Source organism: Castanea sativa, chromosome 11 (assembly GCF_040712315.1).
Source record: "Castanea sativa cultivar Marrone di Chiusa Pesio chromosome 11, ASM4071231v1".
Lineage (NCBI taxonomy): Eukaryota > Viridiplantae > Streptophyta > Magnoliopsida > Fagales > Fagaceae > Castanea > Castanea sativa.
The window spans coordinates 15,502,722-15,521,831 of record NC_134023.1 but is presented as its reverse complement, the minus strand read 5'-3'; the positions used below and the strand labels follow the sequence as shown (position 1 = coordinate 15,521,831).

The window sequence follows — 19,110 nt, the reverse complement described above, 5'->3', positions numbered from 1 at the left end:
CTGTAGGTAACCCAACAGGCTGCTCAACGTGAACATGGGGTGGGTCAATGCCCGAAGAAGGGCCAGTGGATGTACTGTGGGAGGGTGGCTGTGTGTGCATGTCAAGAGGGGTTGGATCAAGACCCAGGTCAAAGGATGGAATAGGTGACAGCTCAGGAAATGACCATGGGGTGGGTGGACGGATGTTAGACCCAGGACATGGATGTGGAGTGGGTGAAGGGATGGTGGTGGGGCTAGGGGATGGATGTGGGTGGGTGAGGGGATGGATGTGGGATGGGTGAGGGGATGGTGGGGCTAGGGGATGGATTTGGGGTGGATGGGTAGGGATCGGGGGTAGGGACAACTCTCGGGGTAGCAACAGGCGAACGAGACCCACGTCCGAGAAGAGCTCTGCTCGTGCTTGGGCTTTGAGTAGGCGCTACCACAGGAGTAGCTGCCTCCTCATTCGGGGCCTTAGGGATAGGAGGTTGTACATGGCCAATCTCTTGCACTGCATTTAGCACATCAGTAATGTCCTTGTGGTCTTCCGTGCCCACTAGATGACGCCTCAACAAACGGGCATATCCTTCAATCTGACATGAAATACCTAGGTATATTAGTAATGCAATACCAATTGAACAATGGCAATCGATAATAAAATAAACGTTGGTTTTGAATTGGTTCTGCTAGTAATAATTGCAAGTTATAGGGAGACCAGGTGTTACCTTTGACTAAATTTAAATTATCTTTTCTATTAAAGATGTAGCTAGCGCATAGAGTAGACAAAATGCTAATTAAAAATTCAACAAATGGAAAAGTTACCATTATAATCAATCTAGCATCGAGGACATTGATGAACCTCCGAGTTACCCTTTTATACCAATCGAAGTACTCGTGTTGTGGAGGCATATCACCAAGCACTGCTTCACAACGCTGTTGAAGGCGATTACCCCACTCTGTAATATGCGCAGCATGTTTCCGCATCCAATCAACACCAACCTTCCCCCTCAAATCAATGGCATGAAGCACTGTATCGGTGTCAACATTACAGGGAATTTCTTGGATCATTCCGAATTGACGAACGACACGATCCGGTGTATGTTTCTCTACTAGGTGGAAACATACAAGTGGCACTGTTGCCGTCCACACGACCCTCCCTGCAACGCACCACGGCGGAAGGTCCTCGAATTCAGCTTCATACGGCTGCCACACCACCTACGACAGCCAAAAAACAAGCAACACATTAGGCAATAATGTTTATATGTCAAAGTTCACCAAACCTATATCTTGTTCCTAAACATATTAAATAAGGCATTTTCATACCTGGCCTGGCAATATTGAAGCTATTTGCTCGCGATACCTATCCAGGAAGATGTGGGCGGGCCTGTTTTTCTTGTTTGGGACCCACAACCACCTACAATCCAGAACAAGGGATCATATTAACCGATATAATTTAGGAAATTTGACACAAAATTATAGTGTATAACCTCTATTTCAAATTGTTTAATATAGACTTAAATAATTTCTAGAAGCTTTTAAAATAAATAAATTGAAGTTACATGACGTGTATGAGGTAGAGACTTACTTCAGGGACAGTGGACCACGAACTGGAGGACCATAAGCATCCACTGGCGAGCCATTAATGACTGTCGGGCACAAATATGGGAACCTGGCCCATGCCCAATACTGAACCAACAGCAAACACCCACCAATCTGATTAGCTTTCTTATCGCTTGCCCTGCATAACTCTTGGTACAACCATGCAAGGCAAGCACTTCCTAGCTTGTACCTTCGTGGGTTGCGAAGGTCTTCCAACTGCTGCACCCACATTAGATGCACCCTATCGCCGGATTTGTCCATGAAGATTGTGTCCCCTAGTAGCGCTAGGATGTAGCATCGTGCGTACTTATGCAACTGATCCTCTGTGGCATTAGGCGGCAATGGATTGGCAATAGCTTCCAAAAGCCGTTGGATGAGAACCCTCTGGCCATGAAATTCATTTCTTTGATTATTTACAGGTCGGAAGCCAAGAAATTCGTCACACACATTCTCCCATTCTTTCTGCGTGCTCCTTGTAATGACCTCGCTGTCAATAGGAATCTTGAGAAGAACCTCCACATCTTGCAATGTAATGGTGACCTCACCATGTGGCATGTGGAAGGTGTGAGTCTCCTACCGCCATTGCTCCATTAAGGCCGTTATCAGGCCGTGGTCAATCTCTCTACCCAGGGTCTTGAGGAGTCCCTCCAAACCAAATATCTTAATGATGTCAACGACTCGGTCGTCCACCATTGGCTCTCGATCGGAGAACTCTTCAGTATGGACACGGCATTTAAGGGACCCTGGATCCTACACAGAATAAAACTATGGATTAATATATGACAGCAAGTGCGTGTACATTGTATGAATCAAATGCGTGTACATTCGTTAAATATTTAGTGTTGTGCGTTACTTGCCCATTCCAAATAGCTTCTGACTGATGGTTGGCCTGCAACGTCAACACCGACTGGTCAATGGGGCCAGGTTGTACGTGGTCAATCTGTCCAGCATTTGCAGCAGCCATGCTGCAGAAGAATGATAAGCAATTAGCACGTAATAGACATTGAAAACAAAAAGAAAAACAGTCTTCTATTTTTTTCCTCATGGACACTGGAATAATTGTAAGCAGGATCCAGCAGCATATGATGCAAGCCAAATAGAAAAATAGTGCACAAATCTGTGAAGGATTTAATTGCTTTTAATCTTAGTGATTTAAGATCATTGAGAAAGCAAAATCTCAACTTTTTTGTTAGATACCTCAAAATAAAAGAATGAACACAATATGATCTCATTAACTATTTTGTGATCATTACTACATAAAGACCTGATTTTCACTTTCATGATCTTTCCCAAATGATCTAAATTAAGCATATTTCTAATGAATTCTTTTGTAAATTAAATTAAGTTTACTCCATTTAGTTTCCGTCATTTGGATATCCTATATTTTCTCTACCATTTTATGTAGTTTTCTCAGTGAACATATCCTGTTTCAGTGACAATTTATATGAGGAAGTGAATGGAGCCTTAACATTGCACATCATTAATTTACAAATTTCAGTTTTTTTTTTAAAATTAAATTGGCTTGATTAGTGTTTTCTTTTTTGATCGGTAAATTGTCTTGATTAGTTATGTGTTACACATGAAGAAAGGAAAAAAAAAATTCTTAAAGTTTTATGGTATATATTCTGTTTGAGAAATGTATTCCACTATCCTTAATTGTTGTAGAACTGATACAATATTACAAACTATCATTAAGGTGACTGTGAAATGACACATTGCTTTAATTTTAAAAAAGAAAAACCTCCTTCATGTTGGGATAGAAATCATATCAAAGTTAATCAATTCCATTATGATTGAGTAAGTGTTAAGTCTTAAGGAGTCTCACGCACCACTTTTGTGAGTGTGCATGTGTGTGTTTGTATCTGTGTAAGGTTTGGGAGCCAAGGCTAAGGAAGCTGGAAGAGGCACAACCTTATTTTTCACATGCTGAAATGATCCAAACTGCAAAGTTCAGAACTTTGTTTGCCTTACTAAACAACAAACATAAGTTTAAGGGTTTAGATGCATATGTTTTGATCAAAGAAGGAAGGTCTCTCTATGTTTCTAGAACAACCATATATAAGCTAAGAAGTACATATCAATTGATTATAAAAAAAAAAAAAAGTACATATCTATTAGTTTTACTAAAACATTTAAATGGATCAAAACATTTCATATTACCAGAAAGCTCAAAAGCTATGGAACAGCAAATTCAACATCCAAAAACAATGCAAAGTCACCTTGACTAGTCTTCCAATGACAATGTCAATCATGCAATAATTAAGCCATTTAGTTCCAATAGATCAAGGTTAATAATATAATTGTGAACAGAAGTTTGTGAAGATCATATTACTCCTTAGAAAACTCATCACGTAAGTCCACAACATCAAGCCACCTCAAAATGAATTGTCCTAATGCCATCAAACTACATCAATGCAGTAGCATATTAAATATTAATGCAATGACAACACTTAAAACTAGCGTCTTATGTACTCATCAGTCTATCATACATATTCATTTCGCACAATAGGCTTTAGCTTGGAAAATGAATATCACAACGCTGAAAAAACCACTCATTTTTATTCATTTAACACTATAATAACATGGAGAGAGCTGCTCATATGTTCGATAACCGATATTGACCTTCCTTATACAGTTTGTCTTAGCTCAATACCTTATTTTATACATCCTGAAATGATCCAAACTACAAAGTTCAGAACTTTGACCAAATTTTCTAAGCAACCAAACATAAGTTAGGGATTTAATTGTGTGTTTTAATTACATAAGGAAGATGTAAGTGTTCCTAGCGTAAGCATGTATAGGCAAAGAAACACTTATCAATTAGTTTTAACCAAAAGATTAAAATGGCGAAAAACATTCCTTATTACCCAAAAGTACAAAAACTACGGAACAACAAATTCATCATTCAATAGCAAAGTAAAGCCATCTTGACTAGTCTTCAAATGAAACAAGCAAAAGAAATTGTGGAACCAAACTACACTTGCCCACACCAAAACAATCAAAGTTTTCTTTATTCAGAAAAATTGTATATAAGACTCTAATTATTCTCCATTAGTAATCACATACACGGATGACTAGGCCTCAATTGCTTAAACAACCTATGAATCCGGATATATATTTAACTTTGAGAACTACTTTTTGAGGATTCGTTGTAAATTTCACAATAATGCACATAATTACAATTTGCCAAAAATAAAGATATATATAATATAACCCCAACCTATCCAGAGATACAATTTTATTCTCTCAAAAAAAAAAGAAGCCAAATATCATGCAATAATTAAATCAATGACATATATTTCCTCCTAAAATCAAATAAAATATATGACAATGAATATGTAGAAAAGCATACCTGAGAACTGAGTGAGAGTGGAGAGTGGCGAGGGTGCTTGAGAGTGGAGACTGGGTGAGTGAGTGACAGCTCAGGGGGCGAGTGAGAGAGGCGCGAGCGTGAGAGGGTGGAGAGCTACAAACGTGAGAAGGTGGAGAGGTTGTGAGAGAGGCGCGAGAGGGAGAGTGAGAGGGTGAGTGACAGAGAGTGGAGAGAGGCGCGAGAGAGAGGTCAGGTCTGTGCGAGAGGCTAGACTTGGCTTAATTTTGAAAAACCCTATTAGAAATCGAGTCTCAAAGACTCGATTTCCAGGTGGATCAACTCACTTCAACTAGCTTCCACGTGTTGTACACGTCACATGTAAACCGAGTATTCAAGAGTCAATATATAAATCGACTCTTAGGAACTCGATTTTCAGGTGGCCGCCACGTGGAAAATCACCACATCAGATGTGATCAGAGCATGGAAATCGAGTATATAAGAGTCGATTTATAGGCTCAAAATCGACTCTCTAAGAGTCGAGATGTTAGTAATCTATATACTTCTAAACCACTGCCTACTAACTATATTCTTCTATAAATATGACTAATTGCCCATTTTCCCCGACAAATTGTGTTTGGTAGCTCTATTTGTGAGTCAAAAACGTGAATCCGGAGCTTAACTTGGTTTTGGCATATTTAATTAGGGTCCGTTTGGATACAACTTATTGCTGAAAACTGAAAACTGAAAACTGAAAACACTGTAGCAAAATAATTTTAAAATGTGTGAATAGTACCGCGGGACCCATTTTTAATGAAAAAGTTGCTGAAAAGTGAAATTTGTGGGTCCGTGAACAGTGCACGAATGCACTGTTCACAGAAGATTGGGTCAACACTTGCGGCTGGGGGAAAAAAAAAAAAAAACTGAAAACGCAGACGCAGGAATAAGTGCAATCCAAACGCCCTCTTAAAATAAAAAAGAGAAAATTAAATTCCACTGCCACATATTTAAAATAACAGGAGATTTTGAGATTGTTTCTGATTGAAGGAAGATCGCGGCGGCTCGATTTTCCAAACCTCTCAGGTTTGCTATTGCAATTAGATTTAGATTTAGATTTAGATTTAGATTTAGAATTTCTTTAGCTATGATCGCACCGACTTTTGTAATGATCGAATCTATTCTCAACCTTAGACAATGTTACGAAAGTATATTATTTTCACGTTCGTCAATTTCTCTAGGGTTTGCCGATGGATCGGCGATTAGGTGTTGGAAGTTTGTATTTTGTTATGTATTTCATGAGGGATTATGGAATAGTTGGATTGTTTTCAATAAGCTGTTATTGCCAAATCAGAATTTCAAGATTCTTCGGTTTCTCTAGGACATTTAAACAACAGCAGCAACAAGATATGCAAATTTTGGCTCAGTGGTAGATGCCTTAAAAACCCATGTAGGTTTGCCCATTCAGAAACACCTGATGTGTCCACCCTTCACCGGCCCATGCAACGCTTACTATCCTTCCTATCCTCACTCCAGCAACGCTTTAGTTTCAAACACTTGGCGAAGGGCTCCTAGGAATTCACAAAATGCTCAGGAGAAGCGGCCAGAGTTGGCGGAAAGCATTTCTGAGAGTTCTTCAGAATGTTCTGTTTTTGAAAATGATTCTAATCTGGAGAATGTGGTTGAAGAAAAGCCTCTGGAGCTTGTTCCTAAGAAAACCGCAGAAAGGATTTGTGAGTTCTGGGTGCAAGGGACGTGTGTCTATGGTGATTAGTGCCCTTACCTACACTCATGGTTTCGTGGGGATAACTTCAAAAGGTTGGCAGAGCTTCAAGGGCACAACAAGGTACCTATTTGTGTTTGATGAACTTTATTCTTCCATTTCCATTAAGATTTTGGTTTAAATTTTTTTTAATTTGGAACCTGATTTAATAATGAGACCTGAACTCAGTTTATGCCAAAGTTGAACTTGGCCTAGGCTAGCCTAATTGGTTGTTTCATCATTTGAATACTAATATAGCCCATTCCTGATATCTAGATTTTAGAAATTTGATTTGTTCATGAATAAGACAATGGAGCATTTTATGCTTCACTGCTATTTTTACAATGGGATTCATAAATGACAATTGGTTTATAGAAATTATATCCTAGATAGAGAAAGTTGTTTATTTCCACTTGTTACATCTTTTATGTTGTGAGTAGTTAGTATTTGAAGAGAGCTTGATTATTTAAGATCATTGGTGCATCTTTTACATCTTTTATGTTGTTACATCTTTCCCCTGACCTTTTTTTTAAGTAGCTCTGTATTGTTCTTGTTCCAAATTTACCCTTTTCAAATCTAGCATCGAACCAATATGATGTACTCTCCCTCATGTATTTTGCTGGCAACAATTACATATCCTTGTTTTAGTGACTAAATTATTTAAGTTAAATTGATTAAGTTCTACTCTGTAAAACTTAGCAATATATATCTTATGTGGTACTGATATGATTTGAATTGATTAACTATCCCTTTTGTTATTGTTGTAGGTGTCATTTTCTTTAAATGTGCACAAGGATCATATATTTTGTTTTGATGTGTCAGAAAAATAATAATAGTAATTTCTGATCTTTTTTGTTTCAGGTTTGGGATCATGAAAATTGGCAGTGTATTATGACACTGAATGGACATGATGATGTTGTGAAGTCTCTCATGTACTGGGATATGTATTTGTTCTCTGGTTCATTGGATTGCACAATAAAAGTTTGGGCTTCTATTGAGGATGGCAGCTTGGAAGTAATATACACTCACAGTGAAGAACACGCAAGTTATTGAACCACAATTAGTTTCATTTACTTTCTTATTTGCTTCCCCCCTTAAGTAATTGAGGTGTGCTACAGTCGTTGAGCTGTGTTGTTATTGGTTTGGTAAAGGCAAAATTGTATTGTTATGTCAGAAACTCAATAGGTATAGTATTTTGTTGCAATGCCATGTTGATGATACTGTAGCCTTAGTTTTTAAAAAGTGTCAATTAATTGGATGGCATGATTTTTCATGGTACAGGGTATCCTTGCACTTTCTGGGATGACCGATCCGGATGTTAAACCAATCCTGTATTGCTCTTGTAGTGATAAATCTGTCCACCTCTATGAACTGCCAACGTGAGTACAATTTTTCCTTTGTGAAAAATCTTTCTTCTTTCCCCTCTTAGATTTGACTAATATTAGTGATTTATGTTTCAGATTCACTGACAGGGGAAAACAAGAAGTCCAGACCCTTCAAATAGGTCCTGGGGGTCTCTTTGACTGGTTTGCTGACAGTGTATACAATTATACATGTCCTGCTACCTGCACTTTGAAAAGAATTTCCTGGGCCAGCACTTTACCCCTTCATGGGCCCATCCGGTGCGAACAGTGATTAATCTCTGGTTGAAAACTTTGAAGAACACTGTGGGAAACAAAAAAAAAAAAAGTATACAATTATACATGGCTAGCAGACTAATGGCTGAAACGTGCCCAAGACTGATAAAAGCATGGTTTTTATTAGTTATGGCAAACAATGTACAGTAGAGTACATTTTCCAATGTACAGTATTGCGTATTTTGAGTAAATTTTCCAATGTACAGTATTTTGAGTTTAGAAATTCATGTTATTATGAACATTGAGGATAAAACAATGTAGTGTTATTATTACATAATGAAAATAAATAGCTATATACCCTAAGGCTAGGGTGAGGTTTTTCCATCTTGAATTTACTGTCTTAGTAGTTTTTGTCTACTGCCCCTACAGGTGAACAAAGTTACAAAATAAAGTGGGATTTGATGATATTCAGATCTCCTTCTACCCACGTTATTAGATGTTTTTGAGGTTTACTAAGAGGTTCAAAATTCCATTTTCAAGCCATTGCTCAGTTTAGAGAACTTTCGCAAATAACACTGAAGAAATGTATTTCAACAACAAACCATATGCCTTGAACTAGATCCTTATTTCTTATTAGATTACATGAATATAATTTCTTAGTCAATTATACTTTCTTTTACAAAATTTTTCTTTTCTATTAAAGAGATAGACCATAGAAAGTTATTCTTTTCTTAGTGCTCTACTTGAGATTCTTGAATTAAATTCAATGGCATGAATCGTATGTAGAATTTAAGTTACAGCATCTAAGAAACTCTACCTAAGTTTTAGCCATTGACAAAATTCATACACGTGGTCACATAATAGTACAAGAGTCTTGGTTATTATTTGGGACGTCATACGTATAATAATATGGCACACCAGCTTGATAAGTTGGCCAAACCGTTGATTGTATTCCAAATTCGCTGTGTTTGGGCTCTTGTATTTCCCCCACATAACTGATTGGTGAGAGACTCATTAACTCAGCAGATCCAACTTTCTTCCTCAGCAAAGAAGTCAAGTGGACTGAATCAATGTCATTACCAACAACAACAATTTGACTGCTATCCTCACCTTGTAAAGATACTGATTCAACACCTTAAGCACCAAAAAGAAAGATCATTAATTTCAAATTCCTAAATGAAACTCTGTTGAGCTTAATTGAAGTAATTGGGAGAGTAAACAAGTACGTTAAGAGCATGTAAATTTGGTTCAATGTTAACAATTGAAAGAAAAAAATGATTACCTTGTACACCAACTGCAATCTGCAAGGCCTTGGTCCGAGCATTCTTTTTGCCATTATTTAAGTTCACCCGGATCACTACCTTTTGCTGCAACGAAGTTAATAAGTTGCAATTAGTATTACATTACATAACATGATTGAAATGTGGAAGTTCATAAGGAACAGAACTTCTAAATCACTTGAGCATGGTATTCACCATTACCTTCATTTTCTTCGTCAGAGAGTTCAAATTCTTATTAGGGAGGAGAAGGGTGATGTTTTAGATAGCTTATAATTTCTGGGTGTCGAAGCTTGATATGACAAACAAGCTGAAAGGGAGGGACATTTATATATAGGACTAAGTTTCCACTATTGACTGAGATTAACAACATTTTGTTTGTCCTCTCTAGCTCTCCATAAAGTTTTGGGTCTACTACTTTAAGTGGCTTTTACATTCACACGGTTTCTTTATGAAACCCAAATGACGCGGTCAGCGTAGCCGCGTAGGCCTTTTACTCGTAGTTGACCCCGGTCAAATATAAATAAATTGTTTTAACAAAGATGACAATTTTATTTATAAAACAAATATGTACAAAAAATAAAAATGCGGATTCTAGTTAGCTCAATTGGTAAAGTGTTTAATGATTGAATAAAATATTTAGGGTTCAATCTTCGCCTCTATCAAGAAAATTGATAGGTGGCTTAGTCTGATAATAAAGAGTCATCATCAGGAGTAAACATCATAAGTTGAAACTCTTAAAAAAAAAAAAGTAATGAGGACAAGAAAAGCTACAGGATAATCATTTCACTTGAAATTTTATTTGATTATGACCAAATACAAGGATTGTAATTTTATTTTATTTCCTAGATATACATTTTTTTCGGCACTACCTATATCCTTAAGTATGTAATATATAATTTTTTTTATATAATTTAAACTATGAAATGGATTCATTGTAAATAATAAGTATGATAAGGGTAAATTTTACACTTCCCTATACTTTTTTATTTCTAATGAAAAAAAGATTATGTCACATTGAATAGTATCAGGCAACATCAAAAACTAAATTCTATCATTTTATATGATAACCCATTTTCTCTTTTTTCTTTTATTTATTTATTTATTTTTTTGGTTGTTATTTTGGACAAATAATAACAAACTTATACGTGACAAGAATTTTATAATATTTTTTAATAATTGAAGTTGCATTGACCATGGAAACCATTATAGACATTTAAGATACCATTGAATGGCTCCTATAATTTTAAGTATCATCTTTAGTTATTTACCAAAAAAAACAGAGAAAAAAAGTATCGTCCTTAGGCTAACTTTTTTATTTATTTTTTTATTTTTTGAGAAACAAGTCCTTTACCTAACTTAAGAGCAATAATACCAACACATCTACGTTTATTAGACATCATCAAAATTAATCATGCAAAATGTTGTAACAAATTTTATGCCTCCCCAACTTCTTGGGTAACTAATCTGCCAACCTTATGGAAAATTAAGTAAAAAGTTACAAGCATTCAAGACAAATGACCATACTAAAACAAAAGCACTTTTTTGATGTAAATGACTAGTTCCTAAAGCAAAAGCACTTGATTTATATTGGAAAACTGTAGAATCAATTGGAACAACGTGCAACACGGCATGACCAATTATTGGGCGTGTTCAACCCCTTTTCGTACTCGTTTGTTTGATTTTCCGATTTGGAAATTTTTTTTTTTAAGAGAAATACTACGTGCTCAATACTTTTACAATACTTTTACAAAAAATCATAAGTAGCAAGTTGTTACAGGTTGTTATTGATGAAAAAAAAAAGTAATTTCAGTGATAGATTCAAATTATAACTAATGACAACTTATCATCTATAATTTGTTGTAAATACGTTGCGGGCATAGCATTCTTCTTTTGTCTATTTAAACAACACTTTAATATATATACATATATATATATATATATATATATATATATATATATATATATATATATATATATATATCATGTGAAAGAGCATGAGGTTCTACATGTAATTCATTTCTTAAGATTTTATTTATTTAAGATTCTACCTTTACAAAATTTGCATTTATATCAAAGTATTAATTCATTAAATTAGCCAAATGAGTAAATGCATATATGAATTATCTATAGTTATGCATTAATTATCTAATAGGATAAATACATTTATTTTTTTATATTAATTATTTTTAGTGCACTAATTATTTAAGTATAATGAAATTATATTATCATTTTTCTAAGATTTACAGGAAAAACAATTGAATTGAATTATGATATTCTTGCTAAAATTTAATTACTTTTGCATTAGTTGAAGCAAAGTCTAACAAAATAATAATAATAATAACACAATCAATAATACCAAAAAAAAAAAATGGAAGGATATTTGTATTTTATTTTATCAAAATGATATGTGCATTATTGAATAGGCATGAAGCATGCCTATCTACATTAGTCATTATATCATGCAATTTTTAAATTTGTAAATACATAATATATGATCAAATTACTACACCACTCTTATTATAAAATAGAACTTTGAAGATTACAATTTTTTATAAGGAAAATTATTAAAATATTCGAGGAAACTAATAACAAAATGCACTGCACATCATTAAAATATTATCGTGAAAGAACTTTATCCTGAGCAGTAAAAGAGCTTTAACTTGAAAAAAGCAATGAAATAGCAGCTCGTTTAGGCTTTAAGTATTTTCTATACACAGCTAGAACCTAACTTCTCCTGGCAATCTTGTGAAACCTCATCAATTGTTTAACACAATCCCTAATCTAGAAACAAAATGGTAAAATAGGCTTTAGCCTAATAAAAATTGAAAATGAATAAGAGGAATGAGACAAACAATAGTTATGTCAGCTGTGGTTTTGAGAAAACAGAGTAATACTCCAATGTCTTGATCCAAGCTGGTGTCTTTTGTTGAATACACTGAGTTGCATGTGGGCTGGAAACAGATAGATGTAGAAACAGTAAAGTTCTATTCCAAATTGGCTAGATTATTTTTTCGACCCAAAATTATTTTGATGTGTGTAACCTATGTATGCAGTTTTACTTTTACAAACTTTTTGAGATAGTACATAACACAATTATTAATCTCATCTTACAGGTAAACTTAAAATTAATATATATGATACCTAAAATAAAATGGTTTTTTTTTTTTGTTGAGAAACAGGTAAGTCATTATTATTAAGGTAAATTAGACTGGAAAACATCATCTAAATCCAGTGATAGTTCTTCTAACCACACATCTGCATCAACTGCTCTTCTAGCAACTGCTCTTCTAGCAAGGGAGTGGGTTAAACTATTACCCCTCCCCCCCCCCCCCCTACTAACATGACAGAAACTACAAACTTGCAAACAAGCACTAGCTTTCTTAATATCTTCTATAACATGTCCCCACTGAGTCCTGTTCTGCTTTGGATTGTTGACTGTTGTAATGACCTTCAAAGAATCACCCTCCACCACCACGTGAGCAATACCTATCTCTTGAGCAAATAGGAGAGCTCTCCGAGCTGCCAAGGCTTCAACCAAGTCCACTGAGCTGGGGAGTTGAATGTTTTGGCTTAGTGCAGCAATAACCATTCTTTCAACATCCCTCACTACCACCCCCAAACCCGCTCTCACCGAACTTTCAAAGATGACGCCATCAAAGTTTATCTCAAGGAAAAAGGAGGCTCCAGGGCAATTGAAAGGCCACGAAGAAGGAATGAACGAAGCAAAAAATGGAAAGAGAAGAAAAGGAAGGAAAAAGGCAGAACAAATGGAAGAATGTTTGCGGGAATGCCAAGATTTGCTGACACGAAGAAGACATCTTGACCATACACGTGACGCGTAGTAGACAACGCAATAATTCACAATAAATGCGCCGAACGCGGGACGAAACGAAAAATGGTTATGTTCTTATCTCATCTCAAAGACGAGAATATGAACAGGGGGCAGCTGATGAGTCAAAAATAACTTGGGATCGTCATTCCATGTTAATGATGACTAAAACAAGCTACACATTTATTGTGCACATTGATGACAAAACGTGACGGATGGAGTAACGGTAACAAGTGAGCTGTGTACTTCAGACCTCGCATTGATGACATACTAGCCGTTGCTCATAAATGCCGGAGTTCATTTTCAGTAAAGATAGGAAAACAACTATAAAAGAAATGGACAACATAATCCAAAGGTACACACAAATACCCATCCAAAAACTACTCCAAGTCATTTTTCTCTCTAAATTATTTTCTTCCTTTCTGACTTAAGCATTGGAGTGTTTTTGACAAAATTTAAGTTACAGCATCTAAGAAACTCTACCTAAGTTTTAGCCATTGACAAAATTCATACACGTGGTCACATAATAGTACAAGAGTCTTGGTTATTATTTGGGACGTCATACGTATAATAATATGGCACACCAGCCTGATAAGTTGGCCAAACCGTTGATTGTATTCCAAATTCGCTGTGTTTGGGCTCTTGTATTTCCCCCACATAACTGATTGGTGAGAGACTCATTAACTCAGCAGATCCAACTTTCTTCCTCAGCAAAGAAGTCAAGTGGACTGAATCAATGTCATTACCAACAACAACAATTTGACTGCTATCCTCACCTTGTAAAGATACTGATTCAACACCTTAAGCACCAAAAAGAAAGATCATTAATTTCAAATTCCTAAATGAAACTCTGTTGAGCTTAATTGAAGTAATTGGGAGAGTAAACAAGTACGTTAAGAGCATGTAAATTTGGTTCAATGTTAACAATTGAAAGAAAAAAATGATTACCTTGTACACCAACTGCAATCTGCAAGGCCTTGGTCCGAGCATTCTTCTTGCCATTATTTAAGTTCACCCGGATCACTACCTTTTGCTGCAACGAAGTTAATAAGTTGCAATTAGTATTACATTACATAACATGATTGAAATGTGGAAGTTCATAAGGAACAGAACTTCTAAATCACTTGAGCATGGTATTCACCATTACCTTCATTTTCTTCGTCAGAGAGTTCAAATTCTTATTAGGGAGGAGAAGGGTGATGTTTTAGATAGCTTATAATTTCTGGGTGTCGAAGCTTGATATGACAAACAAGCTGAAAGGGAGGGACATTTATATATAGGACTAAGTTTCCACTATTGACTGAGATTAACAACATTTTGTTTGTCCTCTCTAGCTCTCCATAAAGTTTTGGGTCTACTACTTTAAGTGGCTTTTACATTCACACGGTTTCTTTATGAAACCCAAATGACGCGGTCAGCGTAGGCCTTTTACTCGTAGTTGACCCCGGTCAAATATAAATAAATTGTTTTAACAAAGATGACAATTTTATTTATAAAACAAATATGTACCAAAAAAAATAATGCGAATTCTAGTTAGCTCAACTAGTAAAGTGTTTAATAATTGAATAAGATATTTAGGGTTCAATCTTCACCTCTACCAAGAAAATTGATAGGTAGTTTAGTCTGATAATAAAAAACCATCATCAGAGTAAACATCATAAATTAAAACTCTTAAAAAAAAAAAAAAAAAAAAGTAATGAGGACAAGGAAAGCTATAAGATTACAAGATATTTCTCTTTGCATGATTGCATCTGCCAGTAGACATGAATTCAGAAATGGGGGATTATCTTTCATTCAAATACATGCCTGGTTGAGTACGTAGAAGCATAACAGGATAATCATTTCACTTGAAATTTTATTTGATTATGACCAAATACAAGGATTGTAATTTTATTTTATCTCCTAGATATACATTTTTTTTCGGCACTACCTATATCCTGAAGTGTGTAATATATAATTTTTTATATAATTTAAACTATGAAATGGATTCATGGTAAATAATAAGTATGATAAGGGTAAATTTTACACTTCTCTATACTTTTTTATTTCTAATGAAAAAAAGATTATGTCACATTGAATAGTATCAAGCAACATCGAAAACTAAATTCTATCATTTTATATGATAACCCGTTTTCTCTTTTTTCTTTTATTTATTTATTTATGTTTTTTGGTTGTTATTTTGGGCAAATAATAACAAACTTATACATGACAAGAATTTTATAATATTTTTTAATAATTGAAGTTGCATTGACCATGGAAACCTTTATAGACATTTAAGATACCATTGAATGGCTCCTATCATTTTAAGTATCATCTTTAGTTATTTACCACACACACACAAAAAAAAAAAAAAAAAAAAAAGAGAAAAAAAGTATTGTCCTTAGCCTAACTTTTTTATTTATTTTTTTATTTTTTGAGAAACAAGTCCTTTACCTAACTTAAGAGCAATAATACCAACACATCTACTTTTATTAGACATCATCAAAATTAATCATGCAAAATGTTGTAACAAATTTTATGCCTCCCCAACTTCTTGGGTAACTAATCTGCCAACCTTATGGAAAATTAAGTAAAAAGTTACAAGCATTCAAGACAAATGACCGTACTAAAACAAAAGCACTTTTTTGATGTAAATGACTAGTTCCTAAAGCAAAAGCACTTGATTTATATTGGAAAACAGTAGAATCAATTGGAACAACGTGCAACACGGCATGACCAATTATTGGACGTGTTCAACCCCTTTTCGGACTCGTTTGATTGATTTTCCGATTTGGAAACTTTTTTTTTTTAGAGAAATACTGCGTGCTCAATACTTTTACAACATTTTCACAAAAGACCATAAGTAGCAAGTTGTTACAGATTGTTATTGATGAAAAAAAAAAGTAATTTCAGTGATAAATTCAAATTAGAACTAATGACAATTTATCATCTATAATTTGTTGAAAATACGTTGTGGGCATAGCATTCCTCTTTTGTCTATTTAAACATTACTTTAATATATATATATATATATATATATATATATATATATCATGTGAAAGAGTATGAGGTTCTATATGCGGTTCATTTCTTAAGATTTTATTTATTTAAGATTTCACATTTACAAAATTTGCATTTATATCAAAGTATTAATTCATTAAATTAGCCAAATGAGTAAATGCATATATGAATTATCTATAGTTATGCATTAATTATCTAATAGGATAAATACATTTATTTTTTTTATATTAATTATTTTTAGTGCACTAATTATTTAAGTATAATGAAATTATATTATCATTTTTCTGAGATTTACAGGAAAAACAATTGAATTGAATTATGATATTCTTGCTAAAATTTAATTACTTTTGCATTAGTTGAAGCAAAGTCTAACAAAATAATAATAATAATAACACAATCAATAATACCAAAGAAAAAAAATGGAAAGATATTTGTAATTTTATTTTATCAAAATGATATGTGCATTATTGAATAGGCATGAAGCATGCCTATCTACATTAGTCATTATATCATGCAATTTTCAAATTTGTAAATACATAATATATGATCAAATTACTACACCACTCTTATTATAAAAAAGAACTTTGAAGATTACAATTTTTTATAAAGAAAATTATTAAAATATTCGAGGAAACTAATAACAAAATGCACTGCACATCATTAAAATATTATCGTGAAAGAACTTTATCCTGAGTAGTAAAAGAGCTTTAACTTGTAAAAAGCAATGAAATAGCAGCTCGTTTAGGCTTTAAGTATTTTCTATACACAGCTAGAACCTAACTTCTACTGGCAATCTTGTGAAACCTCATCAATTGTTTAACACAATCCCTAATCTAGAAACAAAATGGTAAAATAGGCTTTAGCCTAATAAAAATAGAAAATGAATAAGAGGAATGAGACAAACAATAGTTATGTCAGCTGTGGTTTTGAGAAAACAGAGTAATACTCCAATGTCTTGATCCAAGCTGGTGTCTTTTGTTGAATACGCTGAGTTGCATGTGGGCTGGAAACAGATAGATGTAGAAACAGTAAAGTTCTATTCCAAATTGGCTAGATTATTTTTTCCATCCAAAATTATTTTGATGTGTGTAACCTATGTATGCAGTTTTACAAACTTTTTGAGTTAGTACATAACACAATTATTAATCTCATCTTACAGTTACTTAAATCAATATATATGATACCTTAAATAAAATGGTTTTTTTTTTTTTTTTTTTGAGAAACAGGTAAGTCATTATTATTAAGGTAAATTAGACTGGAAAACATCATCTAAATCCAGTGATAGTTCTTCTAACCACACATCTGCATCAACTGCTCTTCTAGCAAGGGAGTGGGCTAAACTATTACCCCTCCCCCCCCCCCCTACTAACATGACAGAAACTACAAACTTGCAAACAAGCACTAGCTTTCTTAATATCTTCTATAACATGTCCCCACTGAGTCCTGTTTTGCTTTGGATTGTTGACTGCTGTAATGACCTTCAGAGAATCACCCTCCACCACCACGTGAGCAATACCTATCTCTTTAGCAAATAGGAGAGCTCTCCGAGCTGCCAAGTCTTCAACCAAGTCCACTGAGCTGGGGAGTTGAATGTTTTGGCTTAGTGCAGCAATAACCATTCTTTCAGCCACCCTCACTACCACCCCCAAACCCGCTCTCACCAAACTTTCAAAGATGACGCCATCAAAGTTTATCTCAAGGAAAAAGGAGGCTCTAGGGCAATTGAAAGGCCACGAAGAAGGAAAGAACGAAGCAAAAAATGGAAAGAGAAGAAAAGGAAGGAAAGAGGCAGAATAAATGGAAGAATGTTTGCGGGAATGCCGAGATTTGCTGACACGAAGAAGACATCTTGACCATACACGTGACGCGTAGTAGACAACACAATAATTCGCAATAAATGCGCCGAACGTAGGACACGAAACAAAAAATGGTTATGTTCTTATGTCATCTCAAAGACGAGAATATGAACAGGGGGGCAGCTGATGAGTCAAAAATAACTTGGGATCGTCATTCCATGTTAATGATGACTAAAACAAGCGCTACACATTTATTGTGCACATTGATGACAAAACGTGACGGATGGAGTAACGGTAACAAGTGAGCTGTGTACTTCAGACCTCGCATTGATGACATACTAGCCGTTGCTCATAAATGCCGGAGTTCATTTTCAGTAAAGATAGGAAAACAACTATAAAAGAAATGGACAACATAATCCAAAGGTACACACAAATACCCATCCAAAAACTACTCCAAGTCATTTTTCTCTCTAAATCATTTTCTTCCTATTTGACTTAAGCATCGGAGTGTTTTTGAGAAACACCACACCGGTGTATACACTTCTTTCCCAAGCTTTCTTGCAGGTTTTCACCGGAGACACAACCAACCACAGGATTGTCCATCAAGTGAGACAAGGTTCTCAACTTGGTGATTTTTCCAATCATCAACTACTAAGGGTACCTCTCCTGTTTGGGTTCTCCCGTTTAGAAAGTTTAAACAATAAGGTTAGATATGTAAAATTATTAATTTTAAAACTCCTTTCCATCCACGTTTCACATCTTCAATTTCTTAAATAAATAAAACATAACAAAACAAACGTTTCACATCTTTCAATTAAATCCTTTTACACTTACACCACTTCACAACTTCCCAATACAACACAAACTTCCCACTAACCAGTATTTCAAGCCTACTTTTGTCTTATCCACAATCACAAGGTGGTTACCAATCTTGACAAGGAGTAATGATGCAATTTGAACTGAATTTGTTTGAGAATTTTC

At 34.7% G+C, this 19,110-nt stretch overlaps 2 protein-coding genes and 1 pseudogene across 2 annotated transcripts; 1 reads left to right on the top strand and 2 right to left on the bottom strand.

Annotated features, from left to right (window-relative positions):
* Nucleotides 1-6,135: 6,135 nt before the first annotated feature.
* On the top strand, nt 6,136-8,282 carry LOC142616139 (zinc finger CCCH domain-containing protein 48-like; annotated as a pseudogene).
* A 554-nt stretch (nt 8,283-8,836) lies between these two features.
* Nucleotides 8,837-9,795, bottom strand: LOC142614413 (heavy metal-associated isoprenylated plant protein 46-like). The gene is made up of 3 exons (XM_075786934.1): nt 9,706-9,795; nt 9,507-9,591; nt 8,837-9,358 (listed from the first exon to the last, which is right to left on the bottom strand). The coding sequence occupies exons 1-3, from the start codon at nt 9,709-9,711 to the stop codon at nt 9,078-9,080; spliced, it is 372 nt and encodes a 123-aa protein (XP_075643049.1). The 5' UTR covers nt 9,712-9,795; the 3' UTR covers nt 8,837-9,077.
* Nucleotides 9,796-13,396: 3,601 nt separating this feature from the next.
* Nucleotides 13,397-14,570, bottom strand: LOC142614472 (heavy metal-associated isoprenylated plant protein 46-like). Its single transcript, XM_075786991.1, has 3 exons — nt 14,481-14,570; nt 14,282-14,366; nt 13,397-14,133 (listed from the first exon to the last, which is right to left on the bottom strand). The coding sequence occupies exons 1-3, from the start codon at nt 14,484-14,486 to the stop codon at nt 13,853-13,855; spliced, it is 372 nt and encodes a 123-aa protein (XP_075643106.1). The 5' UTR covers nt 14,487-14,570; the 3' UTR covers nt 13,397-13,852.
* Between the last annotated feature and the right edge of the window lie 4,540 nt (nt 14,571-19,110).